Raw genomic sequence first — 18,298 nt, forward strand, 5'->3', positions numbered from 1 at the left:
ACATTTATGTTACGTGTGCCATCATAAAGACGAAACATTGTTGATCCTGATTGTGCAATATATCCTGACAAAAAGTACATGTAGCTTAATATGTTAAAAGTAATCAGCACTTGCGAAGACTGATGAGGAGCTCATTTCTAATACGCTGGTGTGATGGAATTTGAGCTCCCTGCTGCCGTGATGCTTCGCAGGTGAAGTTTATGAGTACTAGTATAAATTGTTATGGTTGTTCCAAGGGGATTTCTTTTTGAAAGGGTCTTGGCGCTTGGTGTGGTTGCGTATGTCTTCTTCGTTTATTTATTTATTTATTTATTATGCATGCAGAGTCTGGTTGCATGCTTAACCCTCTGAATCATTGTTTTTAATGAATATCATCTCAAAATTTGGGTGGAAAATTGTCGATTCAATCTTCATCTTTGTTTCTTCTTGCCTTTCCCGTGGCATAAGCACGTTCCTTTGGATCTTTGAAAAAGTAAGTACCCTACCTACCCAAATTGAAAACATGTGTTGTTGCTTCCTTTAAAAGTGACTACTGTTATGGGTTAGGAGGAAGAAAATACTGACAAGCAGGTCTTCGTATCATTTTAGAATTTAGAACATATATAGGTACACCAGTTGTTCACATTTGCACGGCATCAGGTGATGTTGAAATTCACGTAAAATCCGGCATAATTGGATGACTATTACACCTACCCTATAATATGATAATCTAAATAATTATGTATGTACGTACGTACGTACGTGTAACGTGGTGTTTGTCATGACGTGCAATTGTTGGAGCATGCATGATACATGTCTTGCTGCTCGCAGTTGTAGGTGAGAAGTAGAAGGATGGTGGGAGAGGTTTTGTTTAATTCAATCTACGTACTTGAGGTATTGTTGGACATTTTATTTATTCCAACAATAGTTGCACGACAAGAACGTCAACAACTCAATATTGTATAAATTTTCTATGTAGTTATCATGCCAATGTCATGAAGTCAATTAATTATACTGTTTTTTGGTGAAGATTATCTTAATCAATCCAATGGGATCCCAAATCATCCCATAAGCATAATTCAATAGCATGCGACACTCATTCATTGAGAGTGTGTGGTGATATGATAACAAAGGGTGGATTGAAAATCATGTCCGATAAATGAGTGACACGCAATAATGTTGTTGAAATGATTATCATTAACATCATTTTTTAATTCAATTTGATTGATATTAATGAACAGCTAGCTTTTTTTTCATTCTGACATATCTTTGTAATTTTATTTAATTTTGTGCATGCATATATACTCTGCACATGCAAAATAATGAATGATCTATTCTATTTGCAACAAAAAAAACTCTTAACAATTAATATCTTAAGTATCCTAGCCGAGCCTAGGATAGTCCTCCACTTGCTTTTCGTTGTTGTCCGTATTCCGTAGCATGAAAAGCACCACATCTGCATATCTGCTCTTTGGTTCCTCCAAAAGGCAATTTATGTAACGAAAAGCAGCTTCACATATCAAATCTTTTTCTTTTTCCCGGAAATCAAAAAAAATGATATATTCTTGGGACCCAAAAAGTGCTTCCCATAGATCCTAATTTAATGTGAAATGTTGGAGAAATGAATCATATATATGTGTTTTTAATCAATGATCATTTTAATACAACTTAGATTTAGAAATTTTTGGGGGTCATTTTGAGATTGTGCATATAAATGCAAACAAATTAAAAGCAACATATGCTGTGGATTTAATCTCAACTTAAATCCTCATTATTGATAAGTTAGTCAATTGATAAAGAGACCAGTTACGTACGGAACTCCGAATAAAGTTAAGGAGGGGCACTCTCGTAAAGTTACCCAAACGGATTTAGTGTTTTTTTTAACCCTTGGATTTAACACGTGGCGAACTCTAATGAGTTCATCACCTCCTCCGAATATTCCCACAGAACATTCCGTTGAGCCATCTTTCCTTATTAAAAGCCAATCGATCATTCCCATGTCCCGCCGTAACAAAACCGAAACAATCAAGAAAACTCATGACCCAGCAACTACGCAAGGACTACCAAATCTGTGAGGAGATCGGCAGGGGACGCTACGGCACTGTTTTCCGGTGCGTTTCTCCTGCCTCCTGTGAGTCATTCGCTGTCAAAACCATCGACAAGCGACTAGTCTCCGGTGACTCCCTTGAGTCACAGTGTCTGTTAACGGAACCCAAGATTCTGCAACTCCTCACGCCTCACCCTCAAATCACGCAGCTGATCGACTGTTACGAGGACGATACGCACCTCCATATGGTCTTGGAGCTCTGTCCCAATAAAGACCTCCACCAGGTTATCGTCAATCATGGTTCTCTGCCGGAATGCGAGGCGAGAGCGATCTTTACTCGGCTGATGCAAGCAATCGCTCACTGTCACAGGTTCAACATCATCCACCGCGACATCAAGCCGACAACGTCCTCTTTCGACTCGCGAAACAGAGTAAAATTGGCCGATTTTGGCTCCGCGGAAGCGATTGTGGAAGGTGAATTGACGAGTGGAGTGGTGGGGACGCCGTATTACGTGGCGCCGGAGGTGTTGTCGGGGAGGGATTACGGGGAAAAAGTAGATGTGTGGAGCGCGGGTGTCGTTTTGTACATAATGTTGGCGGGGTTTCCGCCGTTTTACGGAGAAGATGCTGTGGGAATATTCGAGGCGGTTCTGAGGGCTAATTTGAGATTCCCGAGTAGGGTTTTCCAATCGTTTTCTCCTTCCGTAAAGGATTTGCTTAGGAGGATGTTGTCCAAGGACGTGTCCCGCAGATTCTCCGCAGAGCAAGTTTTAAGTAAGTCGGTCTTCAATTTCATTTTTTTACACTGTTTTCTACTCTGTTTTCTCTCCTGGGTTGCCCTGTCCGGTAGATTACACGCGAACAACCCTCAGCCGTGCAGATTAAGGCATATATTTTAGTCTAATCTCTAAACCCCAGTAGCGGATAAAGGAGTGTATATGGGATTCTACTTTCTTTTCCTTATTATTGTTCAATTAAACAGATGTATTTTTCCCCTCTTTTACAGGGCATCCATGGATGACAAGTAGTGGAGGGACCTGAACAGTGAGTGACTAACTGCTCCTGGAAAAAGCTATGTTGATGAATATTTGGATTGCAGCAAGCGTGAATGTTAGGTAAGGTCTTTGTAAAATCTAATAAATTGAGAGAGAACAAAGAAGCTACTTTTGTAAAGGGTCTGTACACCTTCTAGAGAGAGTATCCTGCTTAGTTTTTTTATTGCGAGGATGGTTTTATGTAGGAAGCCCCCAGTTTGCAGTTCATGGGGAAAGGTTTGCTAGAAACTGAATGAGCAACACTCGTATAATATTTTGTGAGTGTTCTACTTTGTATAATACGTTAATGTTATGCAATTGAGAATCTTCTTTTTTAATCTCTTATAATGGTTCTATATACGAGTTTAATGTTCATTATAATCTTATCCATAAAGCATATTAGTTGTTTGAAAATCATCAATGGCTGGCAATGGTGTACCCCTTGTTGGGGCCTGAAATTGATGAATGTTGGAGAGACATACTTCTGAAAATGGTTTGGTTTGATAGATGACATGACAGAGAAATTCGGGTTTCTGTGAGTAGTACCATTGAACTCGCATGGTAGTGAACGCTTTGTTGTGGCTGCGGTGACGAGTTTGCCTAAGGGCAATAGTTATTAGTTATGGTTCAAACCAAACATTGGTGTATTCTCAGCCCTCTCTTTTTCCATAAAAAAAAAATCCAACCTTTTCAAAATGTAGGGGGAGGGAGAGAATCAAAAGGAAGAATTCTTTTCTTTTTCCTCTTCCTTTGCGGATAAAGCATCCAGAGTTATTAAACATCTTTTTCAGAATTTTGCTGAATCAAATTTGGATTTGATTTTGTTGAAAACATCTAATTTGAATTTGAGAAGGATTTTTGTGTCTAGTTGAAGGGGGACCCTAGTTTGTTTGTTGAAAGTCCCTATCTTGGTTCAACTTGCTTATCTGTGCTAAGAGATGGACTGTGTGTGGTCCATTGCAGAACCAAGTTCTACTACTTGGAGTAGAAAAAGTCAGAAGCAAAAGGCTTACGGAGAACAGATGGATGGCAAATGTAGTTGTTTTTGGCTCTTCCACTTCCACACAGAAATATTGTATCTGCTGAGACTGCTTCAATATTTTGTTCAAAAATGTTTATGAAATAGTCTCTCTATGGATTGTTCTTAAGCTCACTGAGGTGGTTTGGCAAACGGGGTTTGTATTGGGTAGCAAAAGTCAGGTCAGGTCAGGTCACTGAAGTCTCAACGTGCTGTCGAGCTCTTAATTCAGCGGACAGCTATCGTGGGCTGTTGTAATTTGGGCTGAATTTGTGTGTGGTCCTTTTGAGTAAAGTCATTTAATTTAATTGGGCTTGTAATGTAGATCGGTTTCATTGAATATTGGGCCCTTTAACCTTCCTCACGAAGTTTGTTTTTGATTTGGCCCGGACCATTTAAACTACAATGACATACATTTTTAGGCGGATGAATATGCAATCAAATTCAAACTAAGCAATAATAAATTCCCATTTTCAAAGCAAATTCAAAATGAAGAATTTTAACGTTCAAGTTGCGACAACAAGCAAGGCGTGGACAATATTCTCCCGTGCTATCTACCTACTCCCAACTAAGACAGCATCCCCAAAAATTATGATAGGAATTTCAACAGTTGATATCTCAATTATCCCAGTTATTGAGTTGTACGCATAAGATTTCATGAGAATCATGTGGGACATGTAGAGCCCATGAATTCACTTAGATCATGTGCGTCGAACTTCAACAACTACGATAATTGGGATCCCAAAAAGAATGTTTATCATTTTTTATTAGACAACTGAGTCTACTGATTCGGTAGGATTGTAGGAACCACAGACGAATAACGTGCAAGAAAAGACGAATAGGAAATTCAAATTAAAAGTGACACGTGTCACAACAAGATTGGGCCAATCACATTATAAAAGCCATCCCAATTGAAACCTAAACAAAATGTCTTCCAAATACTTGCTTGTGTTGCTTGTTGGAGTACTGCTGGTTCTCACCGCTCACTCTCTTGCCGTTGATCACTTTGAAGATGAAAGCCTGGCTGGTAAGAAGCCACCAGCGCACAACCCCAAGACACCAACAAAGAAAAAGCCTCCAGTCATGAAGGAAGCGTCCACCGATGCTACCAAACCACCAGCAACTACCAAGCCACCTCCTGGAAAGAGGCCACCGCGGTCCGGCTGAAGATGCCGACTAATCAATTATAAGAATTAGTGCCTCTGCATGTGGATTTTTACTGTACCTGCACGTATAAATAAGAGCGTGAGCGCCTATATATTGATGATCACCTTATCAGAACCTACTGTAATTGAGTTGCTGCATGTACTTGCACAGCATGGATGATGGATCCACTATGACAAGTGTTGTTGTCATATAATGTATTGGTGAGGAGTTTACTGGTGTGGTGAATTATGGTATGAAGTTCTTGTGTTGCTGTGCTATGACGTACCTTGAAAATTAATCTTTTCAACAATTTACGCAAACAAAAAACAATTGAAAATGCTAAAGATCTCAGTGTTTTTATGTCTGCTAAGATGGACGCACGTGATCTATGTGAAACCGTTGACCCCACATGTCATGCATGATCAATATACAATCATGTGCGTCAATCTCCTGAAAATAACTAGCCATAAGAGTGCCGTCCATTGTAGATCCGCTGCGGATACAAGGATTCGCAACGTTGAATTGCATTTTCTGGAAAGATCATATAAATCACGGGCTTTTGAATTTCCGAATGTTTCTGTGGACTATATTAATGCATGCATGTAGTCAATTTTAGTGTCTATTGGACACAAAATTGAAATTATTTTCGAAAAAGTTATTTGTCCCAACAACTGGGATTTGTATGGAGGATTAAAAATATAAGTGATTGGCCCCACATGCATTTTTAAACCTCATTAACTTGGATCACTGGGATCCCAGTTATTCGGACTAGTAGCAGGGTTGAATTATTTTTGGTGTTTGGTTAGGTCTCTAACGTTTTGGTAAAATGCTATGAAACACTAAACGGACTCGTAAGCTAGCCTAAATGTTGAACCAAATGGATAGTTTTTGATAAACTTAGGTTGTGTTTAGTATCACTTCCGAAAATTTTGAAAACAAAAATAAAATACAAAAACATAAAACATAAAATTGAAACTTATTTGGTTGAACACTTAAAACTGGAAACAAAAACTGAAAGTATAAAACTGAAAAAAAAAAAAAAGAGTGTGTTTATGCTTTTATTTTCATAATAATGGAATATATCCACACGATTATATTTTTCATAACTGCAACCTTTGCCGTGTCTATTGCAACGTAATTCACTATTGAAAATATCAGCAGAAAGAAAAAAAAGATAAGAATAAAATAATAACCCAAAGTATTTTTGATCATTGTCTTTATATTTCCATGTAATTTGCAATATGAAATCTTAAAGAAAGTGCAATCTATAATAAGTGTAACTAGTTATGTCTTCAAAACTTTTAAAAACTTTTTTTTTCTTGTTTTCAAAAATTTTAAAAACCTGTTTTTGGTTTTCATAAAAACCAAAACAGAAAATACAAACAAACAATATTTTTTGTTTTTATTTTTTGAAAACTAAAACAAAAAACAAGAAATAAAAGTGATATCAAACATACTCTTAATCTATCTTTTCATTTCTTTTCGAGTTAAAGTAGTGGGGCAAAAATCGTAGTGGGCTTTCTACAATTCAATTGATAGGTCCAACCCTATAGCCCCTACAAGCCCATGGGCCATCAACAGGTATGACAGGCCCATTATACTTCACTTGTTAACATATACCTTGATAAGTTACAAAGTATTTTAGCACAACAATGTTAGGGATCCTAGTAATAATCATCGCAGAAGCATCCCAGTAGTGTGGTATCCATTAATTGGATATAGTGACATCATAATAAGGGACCCATTGAAAATCACACCCGATCAATGCATGTCACACATTGTTGAGATATTTTTGTGATAATTATTATTGAGATCTTTATCATTTTTAATTTTAGAGTAGTGAAATTGTTTTGAAATTAAAAGGCTTAAAGTTTGCGAGACTTGAAAGAAGAGAGAGCACGTTTCATTGAATCATTTCAAAAGCTTAATTACATTGAAAAGTCGCAGAAGCTATATAAACTACTGACAGAACAAACGGTCACAAGGACCAACAGAGAAGAAAGAGGGTGGCTAGTCTCATCAAACGACGGGCAAAAGGACAAACAAAACGATGCCGCATAAAGAAGGTGCAACAAAGTATGTTGTCGTTTGGGCCACGTGAGAAGCCAAAAAAAAAAACATCAAACACTGTCGTTTCAAAGGCATTGAAATATTAATCTCCTAACAGGTAGAAAGTTGAAATTGAGTTGGAAGGATTCTCATTTCTCAATCAACTAATCACATTTGACTTGTTGTTTTTTTGTTTTACATAAAAAAGGAAAAAACTTGACATTTTGATCAGGCTTCGTAAGAACGTTTGAATGGTAGTTAGCTAGCTCTGTGAACAACATCTCTAGATTAGTATCAATCAGACAATCACTTTCTTAATTAAGTGGGAATTGGAGAAATGTCGATGTTTCTAATTAACTTCGTCAATCTTTACACACACGTCCTTTGTAGATTTCAAATGATCCTTAAATTAAGATATCATAAATTACCTGCACATTTAAAAATATATAGAGTCCAAAGTTTCCACTTCACTAGGACCCACATGGAAAATGACAAAAATAAATAAATTATAAGTAATTTGTTGACAAAAGTCTTGTCCTAAAATAAAGATATAAAAGACATGTCATAATTTCATAGGTTTTCTTAACTTAATAAGACGCATTTTAAGCCAATAAATCCTAGAAGGTCCGAGAAATCATGTGATGTATTGGATTTGGACTTAGAAAAGCGGACAATATCTTATAATAATAGGGAATGGTTGGACTCGTTTCCTAACATTTAGAACATTGTGCGTTGTGCCTTGTTATAGTAAGAAATAGAGATAAGAAGACAACTGCGTATGATTATAATGAGTAGTTACGGAGAATGTCCTTACAAGAACAGAAGATAGAGCGCAAGTGAAGGACACTATTGAAGAGGAGACTCAGACAAAACAAGAACCTATATTTACCAAATGTATCCCATGCAGAACAGCAGAAGTCCATAGGTAGTCATTCTTGGTTTACTTAACCCAGTTAATAAGACAACTTTTATATATGTTTTGTTAGGTAAAGCCTATACTGTGTGGGAACGGAGATAGAATATGGTGTGCGTTTCTTGTTATGGTCAGTAAAGTAAAAGCTGATTACACACCCCTTTTGCATATTCTAATCAATTATTTTTACAAACAGAAATATGAAACCATGCATCCGCTACTTCACCTCACATGCACACGCATATGTAAAAACGTAAAGAAACACATGTGAACAAAATTTTCTTGTTGGGTTTGTACGCAGATTTTATCCCTATATAATATACGAAACGATTGTTTTTTAGAATTTAAACCAGTGATCTTGAGTTTACACTCCTATTAACTCTTCCACTGAACCACACGCATCCTTCACAAGCACGTTCGTGCAAATTTGAACCAATAATACGAGATTACACCCCTACAACTGTGTTACTGAAAGACATGCACATGCATGGATGCATGGTTTAGTGAATTTAGTACTAAATCGTGGATAATGTGCATGCTTTTTGTGAATTTTGTACTATATCCTTGACATAAAGTTGAAGAGACGTGAGACTAATATGCATGCCAATTGTCAAACTTTTCAACTAAATTCACCTAAAGTTGGGGGACATAAGACTGAAATCCATGCCAATTGTCAAACTTTTCAACCAAGTTCACATGTCAAATTTCAGTAGTGGACCCCAAGTAATCAGAATTTTTTGAGTAGCCTACCAACACAAGGTTATTTAGACAAAACCATGCACACTAATGCACAATGACATGGGCGGTGACGTTTACTATTTCCTCGTGTACTATAAAAGCTACTCAAATGTTCCTAGTTCTTACACACAAAAACATAAACATGTCTTCAAAACAGTGCTTGCTAGGGCTGTTCTTCCTCCTCAGTGTTCTGGTACTTCACACCACTCCCTCTTTTGCTGGTCGATTTGAGCGTATCAAGCCCCCCCACCCACCAGCCAAACCCAAGCCACCCCATAGGCACCTCTTGACAGATGAACTTGATGAGCACAACCCATTGAAAGGCAAGGGCGACAAGCCACCATTCAAGCCCGAGCCACCGAAGGGAAAGGGGGATAAACCACCATTCAAGCCCCTGCCACCAAAAGGTAAGGGCGACAAGCCACCATTGGAGCACGAGCCACCTAAGGGCAAGGGTGGCCACCCACCATTCGAGCATGAGCTACCAAAAGGTAAGGGTGATAAGCCACCATTTAAGCCCGAGCCACCTAAAGGTAAGGGCGACAAGCCACCAAAAGGTAAGGGAGAGAAGCCACCACCAGAGCATCACCCAGGACACATTTTGGTAGAAGAATTGGAGGGCTCGCACAAGCCACCATTCAAGCATGAGCCACCTAAGGGTGACAAGCCACCGTTTAAGCCTGAGCCACCAAAAGGTAAGGGAGAGAAGCCACCACCAGAGCACAAGCCATCCCATGAGCACCACCCAGGACATATTTTGGTAGAAGAAGTTGAGGACACACACAAGCCTCCTCGGAAGCTAACTCCACCAACTTATCCAAAGAAGAAACCGGATCACCCCTACAAGCCACCCCATCACCCCAAAAAGCCCCCAGTTGCCAACTGATGGCTCCAAATCGACCGGCTACCCAGCTCGGTTAAGTACTACTGTTTTTATGCATGTGAGAAATAAGAGCTTCTACTTGTAGTATTTCGCTTCTGGTTTCTAGAAGCATGGCTAGACTTGTACTGTGCTAGCTATTACTATTATGTTAATGTTAATATTATCTTAATTTGCGTCTTTTTAAATGTTTACAGCGTTGGTAAAATGATTAATTACTTCTTACAAAAAGCGCAAAGGGCAAAAGCCCAGCTAGTATCTTGCTACATGCATGTACTACTTGGGTAGGAATTAAGAATGAACAATGAATTTGAGATATAATTTGTAAGAAATTAACGATCATCCTACAGCCTACATGTACATTAGAATAATGTTCAACTTAAAGGACTACTTGTAGGATAAAGGAAGTTTGAAAACCTATGCTTCTGGTTAATCTGATCAAAAGTCTAGAACATCATTAATATCTAGAAAAGAGGGAAATAAGAAAGCAAACCGAGTAACAAGGGATATGGGGCTTTAATTCTTATATACAATTCTCTCTTGAATTTATGCTAAATCATGCTTTAGAATATGTTATTGAGTATTTTTGGTGTTCAAAATGTTAGAATGTAGTAGATTTTCAAAGAAAAAAAAAATTTTAATCCTAAACCCTAAACTTTTTTTTGGTGATCGGAAAGACCCTCAGTTCAACGGCCACTTTATGACTCGTGGGTCAATTTTAAAGCCGGGATGGCCACTCTGCCCACACGGCGGGCCACCAATTTAGTCATGAATCGAAACTCAGTGCGCGAGTAAGATTGGGTCAAAACCCAAAATATGGTTATTAACCCCTCCCAAGAAACAGGCTCATGCAATTTATCCACGAAACTCAAGAAATTACATCCCACCGAATTCGAACGCTCGACTTGAGGGATCTTTCATTTCTAAACCCGACGATATAACCACTGGATTAATGTCAAGTTGTTCCCTAAACCCTAAACGCTAATTTCCTAACTCTTCAACTGTAATATTTCATTTTCAAAAAAACACATGGATTGGTCAACACTTCTTGCTCGGAAATGTGGGCCTCCTCGTATTATAATGGCCCATGAGTATGGCACAAAGGCCACGAGCGGCCCAGCCTAAATTGTTAGATTCGGGTACAGACAGAAGAAATGGTGAAGTTTTGTGCCGCTCTTTCCCTTTCAGTACTTGTATATTTCTTCATAATTTGTACTATAACTAGCTACTATGCCCGTTGTCACAGTCTATTTGCCACTGTCAAATTGACCTTGTTTAACATTGTATTAAAAGCCTAGATTTCACCACGAGAAACTGCAGAAATATCATAAGAAACTCCAAAATATATATATCCGAATTCAAAGAAAAATATATTGATACCTTCACGAGTTGAGGGACACGAGTTAAATTATGAATTATATATGGCTCCTCTCATCATCATCGGAGGCTCTATCCCAAAAGTTGGCACTGGTATGTTTAGGAAAACAAGCAGGAACTCCCAATATCATAAGAAACTTCAAAATATATATATGATTTCAAAGAAAAATATATTGATACCTTCACGAGTTGAGGGACACGTGTTAAATTATGAATTATATATGGCTTCTCTTATCATCATACGAGTCTCTATCCCAAAAGTTGGGGTTGGCTTGTTTAGGAGAACAAGTAGGAACGCACTAAACATTAGAAAAATAAAAGGATCCCTAGCAGTATTAGTGATAGAATATTCTGCACAAGTCTCAATCAAGACCAATAATGTGCCATTTTTTTTAGGGTAATGGGCAATCAGATTCCTGATCTTTGGTTGGATTGTAGAAGCATGCTTCTCTATTTTTCTGAAATTCAGGGGTAATTATGTAATCAAATCAAGCATTAGAAGATCTTGTTATATATATATATATATATAATATCACTCTATGGACATCATTCATAATCTCCCATAGTAGTGTTTGGTAGCTAAATATTAGGGGGGAAAGAAAAGACAAGAGAGTATAAAAATCATTGATATTTATTATTTATTGAAAAAATAATAATTATTTACAAAAGCAAGGAAGAGAATGGACTACTAGTTTTTTTTACAACTTAATTCTTATCACAATCCGTCGACTGGTCACAGATTTTGACCACCATAGGACTTTAAAACCAAGGATTTTTATGGCCACAATAAAGAAGCACGTGATCTAATTGTAGAGTCACTTCCATTTTCTTGACTCCTTAGTGACGTAGCTAGTTGGACCCAAAATCGGTTTTTAAGTAGTTGAATTCCAAAATTATTAGTTAGTAAAACTCAATTTGGCACCCTAAATCTTTATAAAATCCTTGTTTGATAGTTGTTATGTAAGGACTAATGTCATGCTTTATCTTTCGTGGTTTTGGTCTGAGTTTCTGTTACGTTTAATACCATTTTGGCATGTTCTCAGAAGTTTCTTATCCACCAAATTAAGGGGGGAAAAAACATTAATAAATAAAATAAATAATATTCAAAACAAACGACTAGTCAACTGTTGCATATTTTCTTTTGCTCTTAGAATTTTCTTTCGCAGTAAGCTGTAGCTTATTGACATTTATTTTGTTTAGATTAATCACAATCTAATTCAGTGTGTTGAGATATGTATGTGAGACTGAATCCTGCACTGGTTATTCAGGAAAAACAATGCTTTAAAGTATAGATGCAATGATAGAATAGTAAAAGCACAATCTAACTCCGTCTAGTATAACGATTATATTAATTTTCAACGTTAATTTAAAAGATGTGGAAAAAAAACTATATTTGTCTTCAACGTTATATCAAAACGTGGTTTTGATTGTATTACATTTGCATGTCTTTGATCCTATTCACTATGGGAATTTTCTGCATGGAAATTGTTTACATTTTTATGAAAGAGTACCATACCTCAAAATTTTAACACCCTCATGGTGGGAATATCGCATAAACAAAGATTCGTTATTACACTGGTTTCTATAGATAACTCTCTACGATAAAATGTGCATGCATGTGTTTCCATATAAATATATATATATATATATATATATATATATATATATATATATATATATATATATGTATGTATGTATATGTATACACGTGTAAGTTGTGATTGGCTAAACAACGTTTCTTGGCTTTAAGAAAACAAAAGTTATTTTAATGAAATGAGTATATAGGCCAATGAATTACAGTAGAGCCCAACAAGATAAATCCTACAAATCCTTTATACTTTCGTCGAATTTGAAGTAGATGTCATTGTAGTTTCCCTGCAATGTTATTTGTAGACGTATGATATGTTTGCCAACTTTAAAAAATTGTGCGCACCCTACACTGATAAACAGATCGAATATCTGCAAGGACCACTCCAGTGATTCTTGCTTTTCGCGCCTTGTCCGCCCTCATATCAACTAATATATGTTACAAGAAAAAAAAATAGAGATACATCATCAATAAAAAGGGCAAAGTAAAAGATAGGGGTAAAAATGAAAAACAAGAAAAGTAATAGCCCAAAGTAAAAAAACAAATTGGTTTTTTTTTTTTCCTTTTCTTCACAAAGGCCCAGCATTTCCAGATGAATTCAACAGCTCTTCCAAGTAATCAGCACCTAAATCTTCCAACACCACCACATTGTCTATCCTCACCTCTCTCTGTTTCTTACTCCTCCCCATAATTTTCCTTCCCATTGAGTGTTTCCTCTTCAAAGCCATAACTGGGGAGCACCCATCATCCTCTCCACTGTAGTTCATGTCCTTCAATGACTCCTTAACCTTCTCAACTGGAAAATTGAGTGTTGCAGATGAGCCCCTCATTGAAAAAGCTGCTTGATCATAAGCCAAAGCAGCTGCTTCTGCAGTATCAAATGTGCCTAACCATACTCTAACGCCATTTCTAGTGGAATCCCTTATCTCCGCCGCGAATTTCCCCCACGGCCTCCTCCGGACGCCTCTGTAGGTCTTCTCCTTCTTGGGTCTTTCTTCCAAGATTGAATCGAGCTCCTCTTCCTTGAAAATATGTGAAGAGAACGAAGAAGAAGAAGTTTTTGATGTTGTTTCTTGGCTTCCCTCTGCAATTAGTCCGAATAGAAGCATTTCTTCGGAGTCGTTTTCATTGAAGGGGAGTGAATTGAAATCGAAAGATTGGCCGTAGCGGAAGGAATCCGATGACCCAAAAGAGGATTCCGGCGAGAAATTTGTATTTTGAGGGGAGAGAAAGTTAAAGAGATCCATTTGAAGTGGAAATTGAGGGCTCTGGTTTTCAAAATTATGTTGTGATATGACTAATCTGTTTCCTCTGTTTTCAAAGCAGAGCATGCATTGGATGATTACTCATACTCTGCCTCCGTATCCTTATATACTCGAGAAAACAGGGGAGATATGAATGTCGAAAATAACAATAATTAATTAATGAATTACATGGTTGAAAAGAAATAGGTACTGTTGTGAGTCAAAGCAAAATTGATCAAATAGGATGTCATTAATTTGATCAAATAGTTATTTAATTTAGCACCTTGTTGCTAAATTAGTCGCACAAGATCCAAGTGAATTTAGAAATTCCACGTGTCCCACATGATCATGATGCACATGAAATCATTCGCGTACAACTCAACATGCAAGTGACTTAAGGGGCTCCACATGTCCCACATGATCATGAAATCATTCGTTTACAAGTCAAATGCATAAGATCTAAGTGAATTCGGGAACTCCATATGTTCCACATGATCATATGATGATTTGGTATTGGGATAGCAACATTGCTTTCTACGTCCCACTATCACCGATCGAGTATATTGTTATTTTTTTATAACTTGAGAAATCGTCTACTCAATGGTCACTTTGTGACCCCAGGCTAGATTCAAACTCCGGGCCGCACCCTCATTATGCGAGAGGCCTGATTGGGCCAAAGTCTCGTGAAGAAATACTGTAAATAAATCTGCTATTAGTTGAAATCGAATTTTAGGCGCAATTGCACCTTACCCAACAGATCGTCAACTGAGTCACCTCTCGTTGATGAGTATCTTGTTATTATGCAATTAAATAGTTAACACGAACTTAATTAATTAATCCTTCTAATCACCAAAAAACCACAACAATAAGCCTTCAATAAAACTAAATTCAAGCATGCAAAATCCCATTTACAGTTGGTTTCCTCTTCTTCTTCTTGTTCTTCTTTTTTCTTCCATCTCTAATTAATTTTCTCTCCAGCGATATCCACAATTGGGGTTGCCGCAGACATAAAAGAGAGTAAAACCATCATCCCCTCTAGACTTGGCGTTCAAGAAGACAGCTTCTCCATGGTTACACTCTAGGCAACGAACCGATTTCGTGCGAGGGAGAGTTGGGTCAGCTGCCGCTTCCAGCAATTCTTGGGTCAGCTCCCCGGTGGAGTGTTGCACTTGGTTTCTATAAACGCGAAAATTGTCGGCAACCTCCTGGTGGTCGCAGTTGCGGCAGGCGTACAAGAGGATCCTCTGTTTCCTGTCCTCTTTAGGGTACAATATGTTGCTGCAGTCGGGGCAAAACTTGTATGTTGTCATTTAAACAGATAGACATGTGATGACAGATGTGGTCGACCAAGCAAGCAATGGTGGCGACTTTATATACCACTGCCAAATGAGAGAGATGATGCTCATCTAGAAAATCCTGGTGTTTTTTTGTTGTTTTCCTTTCTAGATTGGGCTGGTTCTACATCTTCTGCAATGTTCTACGCTACAACAGATGGGTTCTACTCGAGTCTTCATAAAGGAAAGAATATCTAGCGCAACTGGATATGTAAAGTGGGCCAGCCGGCCCATTATCGGCCTGAGGTCTGGGAGTCTGGGACGGGTTGAGAAAACTTTAGTTACACTCCACTCTTTACTATACACACCTCGACTCTCATTGATTTTCCTTTGACTTTGTGTTTTTTTAGTCACCGGCTCATAACACCCCACCCTCACTGTCTTCATAAAACAGAGCCCTCACTTCTTCCTCCCAAACGACGAAAGTGAGAGAGTGATTTACGGCCATCTAAGTTTGTTGCAGATCATGGAGGAGAGGAGAGGAAGAAGACGCACATCGCAACTGCTTGTAACAACACTCCATCACAATGGCAAGTTGCTAGGTTTTTTTCATATTTTTTTGGGTATGAAGGGTTTGTCGATCTGTGGGTTAGGGTTCTTTGATTTCATGTTGCAGGTTGGGGAAATAATTGGAGGTGAGGTTAACGATGACACTAACCCTTACTTTCACAACCAATTTGGTGTTTGATGCAGCAAGAGTATGGTGTTTGATGCAACTGTTGATTTACATTTCGATTTATAAATATTTATATTTTTATGGGTTACGTTTAACAAAGGGTGTCCTTAGTAAAGAGTGTGGTGTGACTAAAGTTTTCCGACGGGCTGATCCACCCGCTAAACATAAAAACAGAGGCCCAGCCTGCTATATCCCCTACGGGCCTGCCTACTGAAAATTCAAGTTGAGGGCAAAATTTCACCTATAACAGTAATAAAAAAGCTGTTATCAATCATGTGGGCCGGAAATCCCGGTCCAGCCTGCTAAGAGATGATGGGTTGCGCCGTTGACCTTCCGGGTAGCGGGCTCCCGTCCACTGTTCGTTTGACACCTCTAAGTGCAACACTTCATCGCGTAGGGGTCCGGTCCATTCTATCAAATTTTCAGTATAGCCCAATACAGTTATAGTCGGCCCATATATCTCTTGCAAGAAATATATTTTGAATGAAGGCCCAAACACCTTAATTTTGCTCTGCGATCTCTTGTTAGAAAACATAATTTAGCTTGAGAACCTCAAGCATTTCACCAACTCATTCAGTTCATAAAAAACAAAAACTATTTTTCACTCAAAAATGATAAAACCACAGGAACTTAACAGCTTCAGCATCCAGCCAAAACTAGAGACATATAAAACATGATAAGTCTGTCTGCTGATGTTTGATTAGTTGGTTGTATCGTTTTGGGTGTATTAATTCCGTCCTTAATTTGCTTCTTGATAGTTCTATCCAAGGGTTTGAGATCGATAGATCCAAGTATATATATCTAGCCGAACAGCTAGTAAGTAAAATAGTTTTCAAGCAGCGGATATAAAGCTAGAGACATATAAAACATGATTGTACCCTTTAGGATGATGACAGTCAACTTATGGTCGTTGTAGGATTGCATGTGTTGATAACCTATTAAATTTACCAGCTCAATATTACGTGAGGAAATATTGCATGTACTCGAAAAAGTATGATGAATAAAAAAAGAAATATTACTTCAGGCTCTAAGATATTTTAAAACGAAGCGTATATTAATAAGACTGCGAATATAAATAGATTCCATAGGCAGTACAAATTTTAATTCCAAATTAGAAGAAAATGCAATATCAACTTGAGTAACAGAATATCAAGCTTTATAACATAGTAGAAACATGAAACCACACAGAGAGAGAGTACAAACTTTTATTCCAAGCTACAGGATAAGGCAATATCATAGCCATATCAAGCTTTTATTACACGGTAGAAACATGAAACACACAAAGAGAATGGCGTGCATCTTGGAAAGCCAAATACATGACATCTCCTAGAGAAGGCAACACACCATCACAAGTACTCAACCTGCATTTATCATTGGGAGGAGAAGATCGATGAGTAAAAGTATACTGGTAAAGAAAAGAGTAAAAAAAGAGACTATATATTGTGATTTCTATATTCCTTACAACGACGCTCGATTTTCCAGTGCTGGTTTTTATCATCCCTCCAAAACCCGCCAACAATTATAGCGCCACGATAGGAACAATTGTCTAAAGCAGCAGCTTCCAAATGCGTATCGTTAGCATTAAGACTCCTTATAGCCGCATAACCTTCACCACGATCGTCTGCTTGTGCCCACAAGACAGACTTATCAAGAACACATGGATTGTAGTCAACCAATCTCACCTAAAAGTAAAAGAATTTTCCATAGTAAATGATTACATGGGATGAAATATGCTATCGTTAGAATTATTACGAAAAATTAAGAAAACCTGTAATTTTAAGGTTAGAGAATTCTTACCGGAACATAGTGTTTGAAGAAATGCTTTAGGGTTTGACCAGTTGCTTTATTAACAAGAGAAAAGGCAGGCAAGCCCCCTGCATCCTTTATATAGCTGTACTTGTCATCTTTGTGCCAATACTACAACAACAAATAAATTAATGTTAGGCCCATATATACACTAGAATCTACTCATTAGAGATTATATGTATGCAATTCGCTCATAAAAAGCGAATGGAGATCATGAAAACATGCACTTTTATAGAAGAAAAAAAAGAAAATATCGAAAAAGAAATAAAAACTTCAATGGATCATCCTTTCACGAATAAACCTAACCTGACGGTCATCATTTTCATTAATAGGGGCAAGAATGGCCACGCCGTCGCTGACGGTTAAATTGTGGTAGGGGGAAGCCCTGCAGTACACCCTATAAGAAGGTTGGTTTCTTCCAGACATTGTTAAACGAATAAGCTTTGGATGGGATCAGCTTTGGGATAAA

At 37.8% G+C, this 18,298-nt stretch overlaps 5 protein-coding genes across 5 annotated transcripts; 2 read left to right on the plus strand and 3 right to left on the minus strand.

The window, feature by feature from the left end:
- The first annotated feature begins 1,987 nt into the window (after positions 1 to 1,987).
- Positions 1,988 to 3,400, plus strand: LOC120013439 (phosphoenolpyruvate carboxylase kinase 1-like). The gene is made up of 2 exons (XM_038865245.1): positions 1,988 to 2,800; positions 3,033 to 3,400. Exons 1-2 carry the CDS (start codon positions 2,017 to 2,019, stop codon positions 3,065 to 3,067), a joined length of 819 nt encoding a protein of 272 aa, XP_038721173.1. The 5' UTR covers positions 1,988 to 2,016; the 3' UTR covers positions 3,068 to 3,400.
- Positions 3,401 to 9,066: 5,666 nt separating this feature from the next.
- LOC120012653 (early nodulin-75-like) lies at positions 9,067 to 9,810 on the plus strand. The gene has a single exon (XM_038864091.1). It carries the CDS (start codon positions 9,067 to 9,069, stop codon positions 9,808 to 9,810), a length of 744 nt encoding a protein of 247 aa, XP_038720019.1.
- A 3,108-nt stretch (positions 9,811 to 12,918) lies between these two features.
- LOC120012340 (ethylene-response factor C3-like) lies at positions 12,919 to 14,128 on the minus strand. Its single transcript, XM_038863729.1, has one exon. It carries the CDS (start codon positions 14,098 to 14,100, stop codon positions 13,339 to 13,341), a length of 762 nt encoding a protein of 253 aa, XP_038719657.1. The 5' UTR covers positions 14,101 to 14,128; the 3' UTR covers positions 12,919 to 13,338.
- Positions 14,129 to 14,784: 656 nt separating this feature from the next.
- LOC120012342 (DNA-directed RNA polymerases II, IV and V subunit 9A-like) lies at positions 14,785 to 15,582 on the minus strand. Its single transcript, XM_038863732.1, has one exon. It carries the CDS (start codon positions 15,321 to 15,323, stop codon positions 14,976 to 14,978), a length of 348 nt encoding a protein of 115 aa, XP_038719660.1. The 5' UTR covers positions 15,324 to 15,582; the 3' UTR covers positions 14,785 to 14,975.
- Positions 15,583 to 17,157: 1,575 nt separating this feature from the next.
- On the minus strand, positions 17,158 to 18,298 carry LOC120012341 (ricin B-like lectin R40G3). Its single transcript, XM_038863731.1, has 4 exons — positions 18,136 to 18,298; positions 17,821 to 17,940; positions 17,486 to 17,705; positions 17,158 to 17,384 (listed from the first exon to the last, which is right to left on the minus strand). Exons 1-4 carry the CDS (start codon positions 18,253 to 18,255, stop codon positions 17,380 to 17,382), a joined length of 465 nt encoding a protein of 154 aa, XP_038719659.1. The 5' UTR covers positions 18,256 to 18,298; the 3' UTR covers positions 17,158 to 17,379.

The sequence above is a fragment of the Tripterygium wilfordii genome, chromosome 13 (assembly GCF_013401445.1).
Source record: "Tripterygium wilfordii isolate XIE 37 chromosome 13, ASM1340144v1, whole genome shotgun sequence".
Taxonomy (NCBI): Eukaryota; Viridiplantae; Streptophyta; class Magnoliopsida; order Celastrales; family Celastraceae; genus Tripterygium; species Tripterygium wilfordii.